The sequence below is a fragment of the Genypterus blacodes genome, unplaced genomic scaffold (assembly GCF_046128005.1).
Source record: "Genypterus blacodes isolate CSIRO-AG114 ecotype Tasmania unplaced genomic scaffold, CSIRO-AGI_Gbla_v1 ptg000021l_1, whole genome shotgun sequence".
NCBI lineage: Eukaryota > Metazoa > Chordata > Actinopteri > Ophidiiformes > Ophidiidae > Genypterus > Genypterus blacodes.
The window spans coordinates 8,541,788-8,556,619 of NW_027466834.1; the positions used below are offsets into that span (position 1 = coordinate 8,541,788).

General features: G+C 40.9%; 1 protein-coding gene across 1 annotated transcript; it reads right to left on the bottom strand.

Annotated features, from left to right (window-relative positions):
• Positions 1-8,739: 8,739 nt before the first annotated feature.
• Positions 8,740-13,769, bottom strand: LOC142991734 (uncharacterized). The gene is made up of 6 exons (XM_076141822.1): positions 13,693-13,769; positions 13,059-13,155; positions 12,648-12,935; positions 11,936-12,220; positions 11,380-11,488; positions 8,740-11,236 (listed from the first exon to the last, which is right to left on the bottom strand). The coding sequence occupies exons 2-6, from the start codon at positions 13,129-13,131 to the stop codon at positions 11,128-11,130; spliced, it is 864 nt and encodes a 287-aa protein (XP_075997937.1). The 5' UTR covers positions 13,132-13,155; positions 13,693-13,769; the 3' UTR covers positions 8,740-11,127.
• Between the last annotated feature and the right edge of the window lie 1,063 nt (positions 13,770-14,832).

Below are 14,832 nucleotides of genomic sequence, written 5' to 3' on the forward strand. Positions count from 1 at the left end.
ATACTGAATGCAGACAAACCATATATTACAGCCCTTAGATGTGAGTATTCCATCAACATTCATTTCAATCAGTTGTATATACATGTTGTGTGCGTGTGTATGCATCTGTGTGTTTGTTTTTAGTAGAATTTACTTTTGTCTCCACCTGCCTCTTGGAAAAAAAAGCCCATTTCCTCCCAGACCATGATTACATCCTACCGTTTACTGTGAGATTTCTAATTACAGAACACACAGACACAGAGGATATGGAAAAACTGGAGTCATCATTGGGTTTGCTGTCAGGAAACCAAGCATGGATTCCTCCATTTACAGAATCATTGTTTTGGATGCTTATTTCTCACATTTGGTGTTCAAACTTCAGTTAAAGTTAGACCTGCTCTATTCAGTTAAAGTCATTAATTGATAAAACAAATCTGACCCTTTGTTCCCTTATAAGCAGTACAAACATGGTGCCCTGATGCTGACCCTGCAGGGCGGCTCCAGGCTTCTTCTGCACTGTACCAACATGCATTTTCCATTGTTCCCTGTATGATTACATCCATGATGTAATGTGAGCATGCTACACCCACCCCGAGGCTACATAGGGGCTTCTGCTCTCAGTGGAATAAAGTTTAGTCTCCTTTTTTTTTTCTTTTTTTTTTTTTTACCTCACATTGGATGGAATTCCCCTCTTATCTAAATCCAATAATTACTTAAACCTGGATGTCAAAACACTTTCCATTATTCTCCAACTGCATTTCCCTCCTTTTCTGTGATGCCAGTTTGTTACAGTCCAGGAACACAGATCCTGCATGTTTTTTAACTCAGCCTTACTTGTCAGAAGTCGTAACCACACGAGTCCACCTCAGGGGACCGGACAATTGTGTCTTTGATTTTTATGATATAATGCTGACTGGGCAGGATTACCATAACAGATAATGTTTATTTTTTAATTCCTTTCGATGACATGTTTGTTGACAGGAAACAAACCGCAGTTTGAGTTTTCCCTTGCTTATTTGAGGTCTAAGGTGCCGTCGTCCTGTGGGGAGGGGGGCGGTGCACTAGATTTAAGAGATACTTATTACTTGCCATTTTACATGCAATTCATGGCAAAGCGCATGCAATTGAAATTTATCTTGCACCCCCTCATATCACAAACACACACAAACACATGCATTACAGAGGGGGTGCATGGAGCAGTTGGGGGTTTGGTGCCTTGCTCACGTGCACCTCGGCAGTGCTCTGGAGGCAAACTGGCAACTCACCAGCTACCAGTCTGCTTACTTGGTCCATAAGGGACTCGAACCGGCGACCCTACGTTTCCCAAGCTGAATCCCTATGGACTGAGCTACTGCCTGGGGTTTTAGCTGTTGATTATTCTGTAACACCAGGTGGTGAGTCAAAGCCCTGTTGTCCCTGAATTGCAGACCCCCTCGGCTCTGACTCGCTGTGGCCTGTACAGTTGGGTCCCGGCTTGAGTGAGTTATTGTTATCAAGTCAGTGTTGAGCATCTTCATTGTCTATAGATAGATAAAGATTTAGTTAATAACTGTCCATAATAATAAATCAAGTCATTTAAGTAAAATCTGAATTTTTGGCTAGAGGATAACAGCAATTAAACAGATATAAAGAGAATATTTAATATTTGTTTACTGTTTATGGTGAAAGAGAGGCTGTTGTAAGAATGTAGAGTTTTTTTTCTGTTGCCTACTTGTCAGTCTGACAGAACTCTTTTCTGTTACCAATCAGGCTCGTATTCAATACTCCAGGTCAGATTTGAGGACCACATTAATTGATCGGGTTTGCATTTGGATTGAAAACATAGCGGTACGTGTCAGATCAAGTCAGAATTGGTAGATGCTCTCGGGTTGCACGTTTGGGCTGGGTTCAAAACTTCAGGCCTGTTTCAAGCTCTACAGGAGAGATGTAAACCCAGGGCCCAGCAAATGGATAACTTTGTTCTGCATGGAATGAAAAGTTTGTAGTAGCTTGATATATAAAATGTGTGCATTATCACTGTCATAATTCTGTGAATATTGGCTGAATAAATAGGTAAACAAAGTTTCTATCAGGAATGTATTTGAGGGTTTCTTGAGTCCCTCTGCCCTCTCAAAGGTGCAGATTGTTGAGTCGGCCCCTGGAGTTGGATTTCTCTTTCAAAACCACATAATCACCTCCTTATATGATGTAATTATTTTAAGAAGTTAATATAAGTCTTTCATGTGTCATGATTGTAGAGGATTTTAGTCTACTGAGATGTGAGAGAGCAACAGGTAAAGAGGATGACAGGGCAAGAATGCCACAGTTGTGAGCTGTATTGGTTTTCAGTAATATAAATTAATAGTAGAGTAAGAGTGCCACTAAGAGTAAAATGCCACTTTGCATGTTTTCCACATTGAATTTATATTGAAAATTGATTGAGTGTGAAACACATTCAGGTTCTGCAGTCCTCATTTGGCAAAACAAAGACTTTTTTACTGGCCTGCTTGTCCCATAAATGCAACCAGTCATGCATATGTCTTAAATTACAACACTTACAAATGCGACACTTACTCAGTCTAAAGAAGGGTACTTAGCCTGTGCAAAGCTGCAATGATTCCCACAAGCAAACAAATTGCCATCACATTTGATGGCTGGTTTAGCACTCTGAGCGTAATCCCTCTCTTTTCACCAGCTTTGTTAAAGGTTTGGCTGCATGGTTTGAGCTGCTGTTGATTAGGTTTCCGCCAGTGGTTCACTGTTTTATTCATCCTGGTGCATTTGCGGAGTTTCTTCACCTTTGTGCTTGTGCATTCTTCTGTCCCTTCAGTAACCTTGTTGATGGAGGAGGAGGAGAGTGGGTGTTTTGGGGTAATTAAATGTGGTTTTAGGCATAGCTAAAAGCACAGAGGAAGACTCAAAGCAAAGGGTTAAAGGGCACCATTGGGTCCACTCCAAAACGCTTTGCAAATTCCGCAAGTTCTGCTGATGGGAGCCTTTCAGAGGGTGAAACAGTTTTGATGTGGGGTAAATGCTGATGGATTTGGACTGAATAATCACAAAGACACTTCAAAATTTTACTTGAATTTGACTTTTCTTTTTTTTTGTTTAACCAAATTTATTCTAATTCACCTGAGCTGTTTTTTTACAGTTGCTCCAAAATGAATCAATATCTTATGTACACGTTTCCACATCATGAATAATGAACTGATAACGAAACGATCAACAGACTGATGTTTTTAATTACAATTACAGAGCAGAACACTGTTGTCAAGATGAACCAGATGGGGAGATAAGGAGTGTGAGGTGGAGGAGCAGGAAGAGGTGGAGGAGGAGGAGGAGGCATTTTCAAGCAAACACCAACATTATATCCTCCAGGGCTTGTCCTCCGCGTCTCCATTTTGCACTGCAAATAGCCTCACTAAAGCCATTACATTCTTAATTGGACCAATTCAACATGTTTTCCTAAGGTCGTAAGTAGTTTATGATTTACAGACACCAATACAGAGTAGTGTTGTTTCCCCCCTCACCCTAACACAGAGCTGCATGCCATGTGAGGAAGTAGGACCTTTCCCAGGAAGGGAGATGGCGGCATGGATCTTAACTTTTTAAGGCATCTGAATGAGCAAACTAGTCTCCAAGTAGCTGGATCAATTTCTGTGTCTCAATAGCTTCTTTTCAGCATGGTGTTAATGCAGAGTAGTGTTTGCAGTGTTTTGGACATTACAGAGGGAGTTGTTAGAGGTAATCTAGTATGTTCAGTGGATGGAACAGCAATGAGGTCCAATCTGGGGATCCACTCTTTTTAATTAATGGGACAAAGAATTTCGCTCAACTAGAATGAAACGCATTAAGTCATATAAATGCAAACCAATTGCTTTACTCCTCTTAAAATGCTGGCTACAGCAGACTTTTAATTAAAAGGGAATATTCCAGGAATATGGAATAAATCACACTGCCAGCCAGCAGAGGACTCCTGAATATTTGTAATTTTTTTACTTTTTCCTCCACTTTATTATTTGGACGTTAAGCAAGATCCTCTGCAATGTGTTTTTCCTGATCCACCTGGCCCTGATATCTTTCTGTCTAAACAAAACGCATCACGAACGAAGGTCCCATCAAGAGCAACTTGACCTGACTGCCACCTTTGAGAGGCTTGGGTACACAACACTTTTTTTTCCTTTTGATTGAAATTAACTAAGACCACCTCAAAGGACTCATGCTGGGTTTGGCCTCATCACCTGCATAAGGGGAAGGAGAGAACATGAGGAAAGCATACAGTATATGTGCATCAGGGGCTGTGGCAGGACCTTTCCGTGCCTCTCACTTTTCTTTGGCAGCACCAGGATCCCCTACGTGGTGGCCATCCCCTCTGACATCAGCGGGGCCCTGCAGCCCTGGGAAGTTGAGCATGTGAGCTTCCCCAGGTCATTAGGGAGAGGCTTGAAAAGACTGTCACCAGGAAGGAGATAAGCCGTGAGGGGCGCAGTAATAAGGCCCTACATAATAGCCCCTCTGTAGAGAGCCACCGAGGACACAGACCCAGGGATTAAAGGGAGACTGAAAAGGAGAAAGTCAATGGACCTCCACAAAAATATGAACCAGAGTGCCGGTGAATGGTAGGGGGAGTTATCAGCATTCTAAGAGCTCCTTGTCTGGGCCCCATCCAGCACCGGGAGAAGCAAGGTAAACTGTCTCTTCTGGGATGAGACTGGCTAATTTACAAAAAGTCATTTCTGCTGTGTTGGCATACAGTGTTGGCAAAAAGCCACACGGAACCTAAACTCACATGTCCTTGCTGATCCTGCGGTTCAGTGAGGTCACAATAAAAACTATTGTACTCAGTGTGCATGTGTCTGCATTTATGTGTACATATTGAGATGTCTGTGGTGGAATGTGTCCCTTCCAGCTGATTGTTCAGGATTAGTTTTCACCCAACAGTTTCAACAGTTTCTGTATTTGCAATCATTGTTGAGGAACAACCTCCCAATAGGAAATTAAGAAATATACACAGACATTTACCAAGGCCATTACCAATAAATGAAGACGGAATGTTTATTATGAAGTAAATAGACTAGCAACTGAATGAATGCAATAAGGAAATGAAGGTGTAGCAGAACCAACGCATGAAATGAAACCAGCCCCTAGTTGTGCAACTATAGGCCAAGACTGCTAGGGGACTTCCCATGACGCATTGAGCTCCTCTCTCCTCTCTCCTCCTCCCCCCCTCTCTGTCTGCATATGTCATATGTTATGTCATTGCATTATCACTTTATTTCACTAACTTTTTCTCTGGAGTTTTCTGTCCTCTCTCATCTCACAGGTTGTTGTGGAAGTCTGTCCTGTAGATATGAAGACTCTGTTAATATCATTAGTCATACGTATTTACACGTGTACTATCGTTGTTGTTGCTGTGCCTCTCTGTGTGTGTCTCTTGCTCTCTTTTCTCTATCTCTCTGTCTAACCCCAACCGGCCAAGGCAGATGGCTTCCCACCCATGCGTCGAACTTGATATCCTACAGTCTGATATCTTAGGACCTCTTGCTTGTCTAGTATTGATTCCTCTCAGGGTATTGAAGGGAAGGAAATCTCACAGGCCTCTAATCTATCAAAGGACATAACATTTTCATAGACACCATTTAAAAATGCAGTAAAACAATGGAAGGATCTATTTGCCATATTTTGGGGAGGTTGCTGCAACTAAGGATTTTCCAAGTAATTCAGTCCTTCGAATGCAAACTCTCTGAATTAATTTCCAATCTCGCAACACAGCAGTCCATAATGTGAGCCACATGTCAGAGGCTGGGAAATCTAATGTGAAGCAGGCATGTGAGGGTGGATTCAGGTAGGGCCAAGCCCATATGCTTGGTGTGTTGCAGTGCTCTGTTGAGTCTGTCGTTGAAGCCTCCAGTCAAACAGAAGTTAAATACAATCTTATTTGCAAAAACAGAAATATCAGTTTTACAAAGTAAAAATCATTTTTGATTATATATTCCCATCAAACAACATGACTTTGGTTTAAAATAGATTGTTTTAAATTAAACTGAAAACACACAAATAACATAAAAAATGCAGAATCATTTTTGAAAATGTTAAAAATGTTATGGTTATCTGTTTATTAATTCTTCATATTCTCTTCTCTAAGCAGTAATCAAGCATGATGGATACACATGTATTGTTGTTGTCTTCCGTCCTACACTGTACACAAAACACAGCCTGGAACCAACAAATGTCCAAGAGCCCATGCTTAAAAGGTCCACACACACACACACACACACACACACACACACACACACACATGAAGCCTCAGTCACTCAATGTGTACTGAGTGGTCCAAGAAGTCTGTTGGGACAGCTCTGTGAAACTCAACCCTTGGTGTCACCCCATTGTCACCTCCCACACAGCTGCTTGCTGCCACATTGTCCCCCCATCATTGTCAACGTCACTGTCACTGCCATGCACAACATACGCTCACCCTACCGCTAACCTCTCCTCTCACAAAGCTGGGCTCCCTGGAGTTTTAGCTGTTGATTGTTCTGCAAAGCTGAGTGGTGAGTCAAAGCCCTGCTCTCCCTCAGCAGCAGACCCCCTTGGCTCTGACTCGCTGTAGCCTGATAGGCAGCCCACCGTAACTAGAGTTCATACCCAACATGTCTACTTGAAGCTCAGGAGCCCTGCCACTCCCCTTAGAGAGTTGTAAAAGGGGGGGTACTGGAAATGACGACCTAAAGGACCCCAGTATATGGACAGTTTTTGTCTTTAAAATGTGTGAGTGATTACTGCCATAACTCGGATTATTGCCTGAAAAAATAGATTAACAAAGTTAATATCAAGAATGTAGCAACAACAACAACAACAACAACAACAACAACAATAATCATAATAATAATAAAGTGAGAAGGATGGGCAGAGGACAGAAACAGGAACGAACAAAAGTGAGTGGAATGATGTATGTGTATGTATTTTATTAGCTTATCAGAGAATAATTACCACTGCCTATTGTAAGTATTGTATGCCTTTGCACTCAGTTATTTGTGAAAATGTTGAAATGTTGTGCCCTAGCCACATTTCCTGGCCAGGAGCAGCTCAGAGAGACAGGCATGTCTGTGAATAGGCACCATGACTGAATGGGCATTTCTTCAGAGAGAGCTAATGGGTGGTCCCTTTACCTCGGGATTGGGCTGTGTGGAAGTAGCCCAGCCAAAAGACCTCTCATGCAATGTCACCTCGAACAATAATCAGCAAAAACACTCCAGAGTTTGGATTTCCTGGAAAGACATTTACTTGCCCCGCTTCTCTTTGTGAAAGGGATTTTCGGAGGCAGCTCTTGTTGAGCAGGGAAGCTGTCTTAAACTCACCCCACCCTATTCTACCCCAGGTCTTTCTTCCTCCTTTTTCTTCCCTTTACTCTGCTCTTTCTGTTTGCTCAGAGGTGTCAAGGATAATGGCGTCTTCAACTCACAAAGCCTTTACCTGAGAATTTGTATATCATGTTGCAGTGTTTTCTTCAAAAACATTTTTCAACACTTTGGTGGTCTCAGTCCACTGTGTCCGTGTGATGTGTGAGGAGGCTGGATGCAGGTGAGCACACTTTCTGTGGCTTGTGTTGTGCAAATAGAGACTGTGGAAATGCAACAGGGCCTCTAGAACCACACCAGACAGATCTGTGCATGTCATTCCAATGTGACACTCACACACACACACATACACACGGCAACAGACAAATGCACAGCACTGACAACGGCTCCATGTAAAGCTGCCTTTGATCAGAGTTTCTCTTAGATCTTCAGCAGCTCCCCTGCCATTTGGTCCTGTTTACATAACTTTAAACTAACTAGCAAAGGGACAATACCAAAAACACTCATTTGTGGGACTGGTAAAGATGTGAAATCACACAAGGCCACATTGAGAGGAAATATATGGGTCTGTCAGTTTTTAAATTCATAATTCTCACCATTGTTATCCTTATTGAATCAATTCTTAACTCCGCCTTGATTTAGCCTTAAGTCTTTAGCCTTTAATTCATATTATTCTCTTGTGTTTTTTAGTTTATAACGTTTTTCTCTCATTCTCTCACACTGGTCACCTTAATGCATTAACCTGAAACCGTACAAGCATGTCAGATTGTATGGTTTGCTGTGGTGATATTCCAGCTGTTCAACACGAGACCACACAATGAGAGATGTGGCCCACCATGGACTGCATCAAAATGATATCAGATTCAATGATCTGAAGCTCCTGCGGTTGATAAAGCTGCAATGCATAAAGGGAAAGGGGCGCAGAGCAGATGGAGGGAAGATCAGAAATGGGTGAAAGTGGTGATGACCAAGTGCTGAGCTCATGGGGGTTGGGGGGAAAATGAAGACCACCTGGACTCAGGCTAATCCCACAAACACCAGCTTCCTCCTCGGAGCTGCTGTATGGACTCGTGCCACAGGATTTCCAGTATTTAGAATGTGAAAATGGCCTAGCAGTTCTTTTGGTCGGAGTTTTAGAGGCGGTGATCTGTAGTCTCTAAAGTCATTATCCTGATTCATAACCATGTGTTCCACCACAGGTTGTCTGTAAAATGTTTTCTTTTGGGAACTTGAAATTCCCTGGACCTATTATGAAATTATTGGTATCTGGGTCTGGGTTCTGGATGCTATATCAATGTTAATCTATATGGTTGGTGCCAAATGGTATCTGTTACCAAAATCACAAACACGTGCGTGGAGTCTTGAGGTCTTTATTGTAATGGTATTTAAGGAAGATAAGATTTGTGCATATGCAATGTTTTGAAGTTGTTTTCACGAGATGGTAGCTTGAAATAATAGTAAAGGTGAAAGATTTTTAATTTGTTGCGCCATGACAATCATATACAGTATGTACATCTGTATAACATCTGTGTCACATACAGATGTAACATATAACTTGCAGACATACACATACATTGATAAATACGCAGAGTCGTGCACACAGGAACACACACACACACGTGCTTGTACACACTGATAACTTGATTAAATAGGTCATGGAGACTGGTTGTCTGAAGTCTCAAGATATGGCAAAAAACGGACAGCTGATTAACTGTTCATGTTTACTTTTGATCTCCGTGGGCGCACTTGTCCTCTGCATATGACCCATGTCACCAGCTCCACGTCTACAACCTTCTGTCAAGGTCAAAGGCAGGAACACACCTCATTCACCAACCGCTCTTCAGAGGAAAGTCCTTCTTAAAACCCACTTTCAAGACGATTCGGACATTCACCAATATTTTCTAATTTGGGATGTGTTGTTAAGTAAGAACAGAATCTACGCACACTCAAAAGCACACCTATGCACACTAACGCTCACTAATGCACACTTACACACAATTTTGGAGTTCATTTGTAAATAAATTATACAATATCAAACCATTGTGATGACATTTAATTTTTGGGGGTTTCAATTATGCTATGTTTGGTAACAGCATCAACTTGTTCTGTTTCTGGGCCATTAAGCACCCAGAGGATACCCATGATGATATACAGTATGACCTCATTCACACAGGGCTTTCTTTCCCTAAATTTGCCTGTAGCAGTAGTAGCAGATTAGATAGATGGATGGATAGATAGATAGATAGATAGATAGATAGATAGATAGATAGATAGATAGATAGATAGATAGATAGATAGATAGATAGATAGATAGATAGATAGATGTATTGCACTATATTGACAGGTGTGGGATTTGAACAAAGTGACTACCGATGTGCAGTGTGAAATCTTCAAATGTCTTATCATGGAGCAATTCTGACAACACTAATTTTAGACATGCCACTATCTGTAATGGCAGGTTATCTGTGGCTGCGAGGTCTCTGGGCCCCTCAGAAGGAACCAGGTCTTCATCATGCGACACCCTGGCACAACGAAACCCTCGTTTGACGAGTGTGGGAGTGGAAGTGTTTATAAGTATTTGCCATTTAGGCTTTTGTCTTTTATTGGCTCTTTAAAAGTCATTAAATTCACATTTGATTCCTCCATATTTTCATCTTCATTTTGAGATATTGGGATGTATTCTAGTAGATGTTCTTGTATTACATTTCATATTGCTGAATCATATATGGTGTGGTGGTAAATATCCAAGTCCAGATACTGTGTTCCATCTGTTTGAATCTATCCGTACATACACACACACCTAATCATGTGTGATCCTTCTTCTTATTTTGAAAGATGCCAATTCATTAGTGCTGTGTGAGAATGTATTAGTCTTAATATTCAGCTAATATATAAAATTAAGAAGATTCTTTGGGGAAAAGGCAAATTCCAGGTAAATATCTGTCAAACTGATGTAGGGTTAAGAAATGTGCAGATGATGAAGTATTCTTCCATCATAAATGTTTTCAAACAGAACCACAAGAATCATGTTTGAAGTTTATTGTAAATACCACCTGGTGAATTGAATGTCTGTCCAAATCTGCTCAGTGCCAAATTAACATACAGGCGGGCCTTTATGTGGTTTACGTTAGAAGGTTGGAACATCTAATGTAAACCACAATTTGGCATTTGATGCCTCTAATATAAACCACATTTGCATTTCCAATAGATACATTAGATGAGTCAGGGTAAGGATAAAGAAAGCTCTGTGTTACTTTAATCTAACATGACATAAAGTATCTTCAATGAAAGCTCAGTGGCCACATCTTACATTAGCATGCATTTATCTCACCCATCATACATTCATTGGCAATTCTGTTGCCATTGCTAAGACAATATGAAACATACTCACTATGCACTGAGACAGTACTCTCAGAAATGAAAAAAAAATGTTACTAGTACTGTTAGTAGTTGACTAGTAAATTACAAGAGTGATCATTAGAGAGCATACCTTCACCAAGGCTGAACAAGTCTATAGACAAAAAGTGTAAATATAAGTGACCAATGTTGCAGCCAACCTAATGTGGTCAACTGTTTCAGATAGATAAGATTTGGACTTTTGATGGACTGGGAGCATGAAGCAATATCTTGTATTTCAACGTTAAGGAAATAGGAAATGGTTGTTACTGCTGCAGATGGCAGCAGGCAGCTTTCAACCACTATTAGCTGCTCTCAATACATTTTTCGTTTTTCCAGACTGACAGGAAAAACAACTGATTCCATTTGTTGCTTCAATGCTGCTTAAAAAGAAATCACGCATGACATGCATCATTCATCTCTGCCGTGGGGAAATTACATCATAGCCTCCGTCAAGTTCTGCGCGGTTCAAGGTAGCATAAGTGTCCTCCTCTCTACAAGGCTTCTTTGGTTTGCGTTTACGTCTGCAAATTTATAGAAGACAACAAATGTTAAGTGTTTATCGAGGATTTGATTTAATCCCAGTTTTAAAATAAATACATGTTTGATCTACTAGTATCTTTATTTTGGATGTATATTTAAAGAAGGCATTCAAGGACATTCTTACTGTTTCCAGATGACCAGTTTGATAAGGAGGGCCAAGTTCAGACTCAAAGACAAGCCAGCAATTACCCAAGGAAGTATCGTGCCACCCTCCTGTCTTCCCTGTGACGTCCCTATGGAAGGCCATTACAAGAACATTTAAACTGTTTGTTATTATCCAAAATCCCAGTAGCAATACCAGTAATCCTAGTTTTCCGCGTAGAAGATCATTATGCACTGTGGGCTGTACTGAGAATTGAGACATGTGCATGTAGTTTCCATCAAACATGTCTTGCAACTGTCTGCAGCAACCCACTATCCTCTGCGTCAGGGTGCTGCAGTAAATCCAGCGTACCTGTCTGATCTGGAAATCACGTTTGAACACAGCATAACAAACTCTCAAGCAACAGCACTGCCGATGCCGTGACAGTGAAGTTTCAGTTATATTTTCATTTCATAATTTGCAAGAGTACAGTAGTATATTGATTTAGAGAAATTAAATTGATCCTATTGCTTCATCCTGCTCACCAATACAGACTGAACCAACCACCTTTGTGCCGCAGTTATCAGAAACTACTTACCACTTAAAATTCCAGTCCAGTCCAGTTTGTTGTTGTTAAAAAAATCACCTTCATCTGTGCCCAGTTGATTATTGCTGATACACTTGATGAGGTTGTGCTCCATGTCAGATATGATGATGGTGCTTTTCACTGTTTGCTCGCTCTCAGAGGTGGTGACTGAGTAGTTAGTGGAGTCTGCCAAATGCCACGTTATCACAGGGAGAGGATTCCCCTGAGTGATGCACACACAGACCCTCCGCTGTCCGTCAACTGCACACCCGGAACTATTTAGGATTTTTGCACTAGCTGGAAGAAACACAGATAGAAAGCTTTCATTTATTTTGGCTGATTTTACCTCTTCATGGGACTGTGTGAGGAACTTTTAAGGAACATGCTCCTGATCTGGTTTGTTGTTAGGTTGCGGCCACTTATATCTTTGTGACTCTTTTATACACATGGGCAGTGTCCCATTACAATGGCTACGATACTCCAGAGAACCCAGCTGATGAAGGTGGATCCACTGGAGCCTCCCCAAGTCTGGTCCAAAACTGTGCATTTAGGTTAACCACTCTTTTGTGTTATGTAGCAGGACATTGCTCTCTAAAGTTTCATGTCTAAAGTGTGCAGTGCCTTAAACAAAGGTTTGGTTGTCAGTGTACATATAAATCCAAATCATGGCTGGCAAGCTTATTGTTGCTCCTACAAAGTCAAGAAAATACAGTACTATACTTACATCTCACTGTTAAAGTGACAGTTGTCTCTGCCATGCCATAACCAAAATTTGCCACACAAGTAAGATTGCTTTTGTGGTCACTTGCTCTGGGAGTAAAGGATAATTTAAAACTATCAAATCCTTTATGTTGACTTTGCAGCTCCTCAGTGGACCCCTGAGACGATGTCAATGTCCAGTCTATAAATATGTGTGAGAATGCTCTTCTAGGACAATGAACTCGACAAATCACTGTGTTTTCTTTTCCTTCCTCCAGGGGCGGTACCATGATATATGGCCGTTGGGCTGATCCTGAAAATGAATACAACAAGATTAATGTATAAATAAAAAATAATCACGGTGTGACTAAATACTGTCCAATGTAAGCTGTATTCATTCATAATGCATGGCATTTTGTGATACAACAAATCTAACCTGGTATACAAGGGTCCCTGCAGCTGCTGCCTTTAAAGAACAGGAAGAGAACTACTGAGTAAATCAAAATCATTATCCTCTGGTTTTGGAAGGACTGCTGTAAAATGAAAAATAAATACATTTTACATTAATGGCAGGTATTCAATATCCAAATAGGTCTTAAATAGATATGTGTTCAACTGTATTCCCTAATAGTTATTTCAAAATAACATACACAAACCTACAAAAGCATCAATAAAGATATTAGATCATTGTTTTTCATCTTTGGACAATGGCTTGACCATGGCTTACAATATGACTTTACTACAACTGGCAATGGAGCCTTTAAAATAGAACTACAAAGCTGAATGAATGCTCCATTGATATCTCAAAACTTCTGCATCAAATTAGACTCATTTGGCTGCCTGATTGCCTTCACCGGTTCTTACTTTTTGTGAGTTGTCAATCTCCGTCCACCGACACATTTAGAAGTCAAACACTTCTCAATATAACTTCAAATAACCTTACATATAAGATCATATGATAAATTCTTAACACACTAATGCAAGAAAACATTCATGTAGTATTGGGGCTACAAGCACACACTCCATATTGCATTTCCTAAATCAGAAATGTATACAATTAGTGTACTCACTCCTCCTGCCTCACTGGTGTTGGTTCCTGTCAGGTCAGTATTTATTTCTACGTTTGCGTTTCAGCTGCAGTGTGGTTGTGAATTTCTTTCTAACTTTTAGGGAAGCGGTCATTGACGGGAAACAGCGTTGCACAACAATGTCATCATACCTTGCCGAAAATAGGCAGATGAATGTGTGTATCACATCGTTAAGGACTTCAATTTGAACCCACACAATGGAGAGGAACATGAGTCAGGATCAAATAAAACAGAGAACTGAACCAAACTCTCATGTAAGATAGGAACAAACTACCAGAAAAGGACCAGAAAAATGGGGAACACATTGCAAAATACAGGCCAGAACCAGGGGATAAGAGATGTGGAACAGAAAGCGAAGCGGGGACAATCCAGAGAACCAGGAAACACAGACACTCACACAGACACAGACACAGACACAGACACAGACACAGACACACAGACACACACACACACACACACAAACACACACACGGGATCACAACACATACAAACGCTGCATTCATTTCAAAATAGAAATTGTGTCACTAGTTGTTTCTGAATGTTCCTATTGCCTATACGTATAAGAAACAGCCTGCCATTACTGATAGTACACATATCCTAATTTCCGAAGCAATAGGTGCATGAAAGGAAAAAGGTATATACTGCATGTGCACATTGTCTAACGATAGATGCATGGTTTCTAAAGCCAGTCGCTGCTCTTGTGGTGAACTGTGTTTTGAACTGCATTCAATATGCTGGTTAATGCAGGACTACACTTGATCTGCATCTGGCAAATGGCTGTGTTTACATATACTGTACATGAATAGTCCAAGTGCAGCAGTGGTGCAAGGGGCTCACCAAACTGCCATTGGGCAGTATTATCTATTTACACCCATGTGACCTCACTGTTATTTTGGTTGCTGGTCACAAATAGTGCAGCAGTTGCCCTGCCTGTGGCCTTTAGGGATGTATTACTTTATCCTATAATCACTTCTTCAATTCAAAACACTGATTTCCCTGGTTGATTACCAATGACTTGATCAAACACTTGATTGGATAAATCCAATGCCCACTGATATGGCAGTGTGGGTGTGTGTGTGTGTGTGTGTATATGGGGACTTTTGTTTTGCTTAATTGCACTGG

Bases quoted from the DNA above. Each gene is read 5' to 3' on its own strand.
- LOC142991734 (XM_076141822.1), bottom strand. From the start codon at position 13,131: ATGATTTTGATTTACTCAGTAGTTCTCTTCCTGTTCTTTAAAGGCAGC. The intron at 11,489-11,935 runs GTAAGTAGTTTC...GGCCTTCCATAG, and splicing joins CTGGACTGGAATTTTAAGTG to GGACGTCACAGGGAAGACAG. The intron at 11,237-11,379 runs GTAAGAATGTCC...ATAAATTTGCAG, and splicing joins AAACTGGTCATCTGGAAACA to ACGTAAACGCAAACCAAAGA.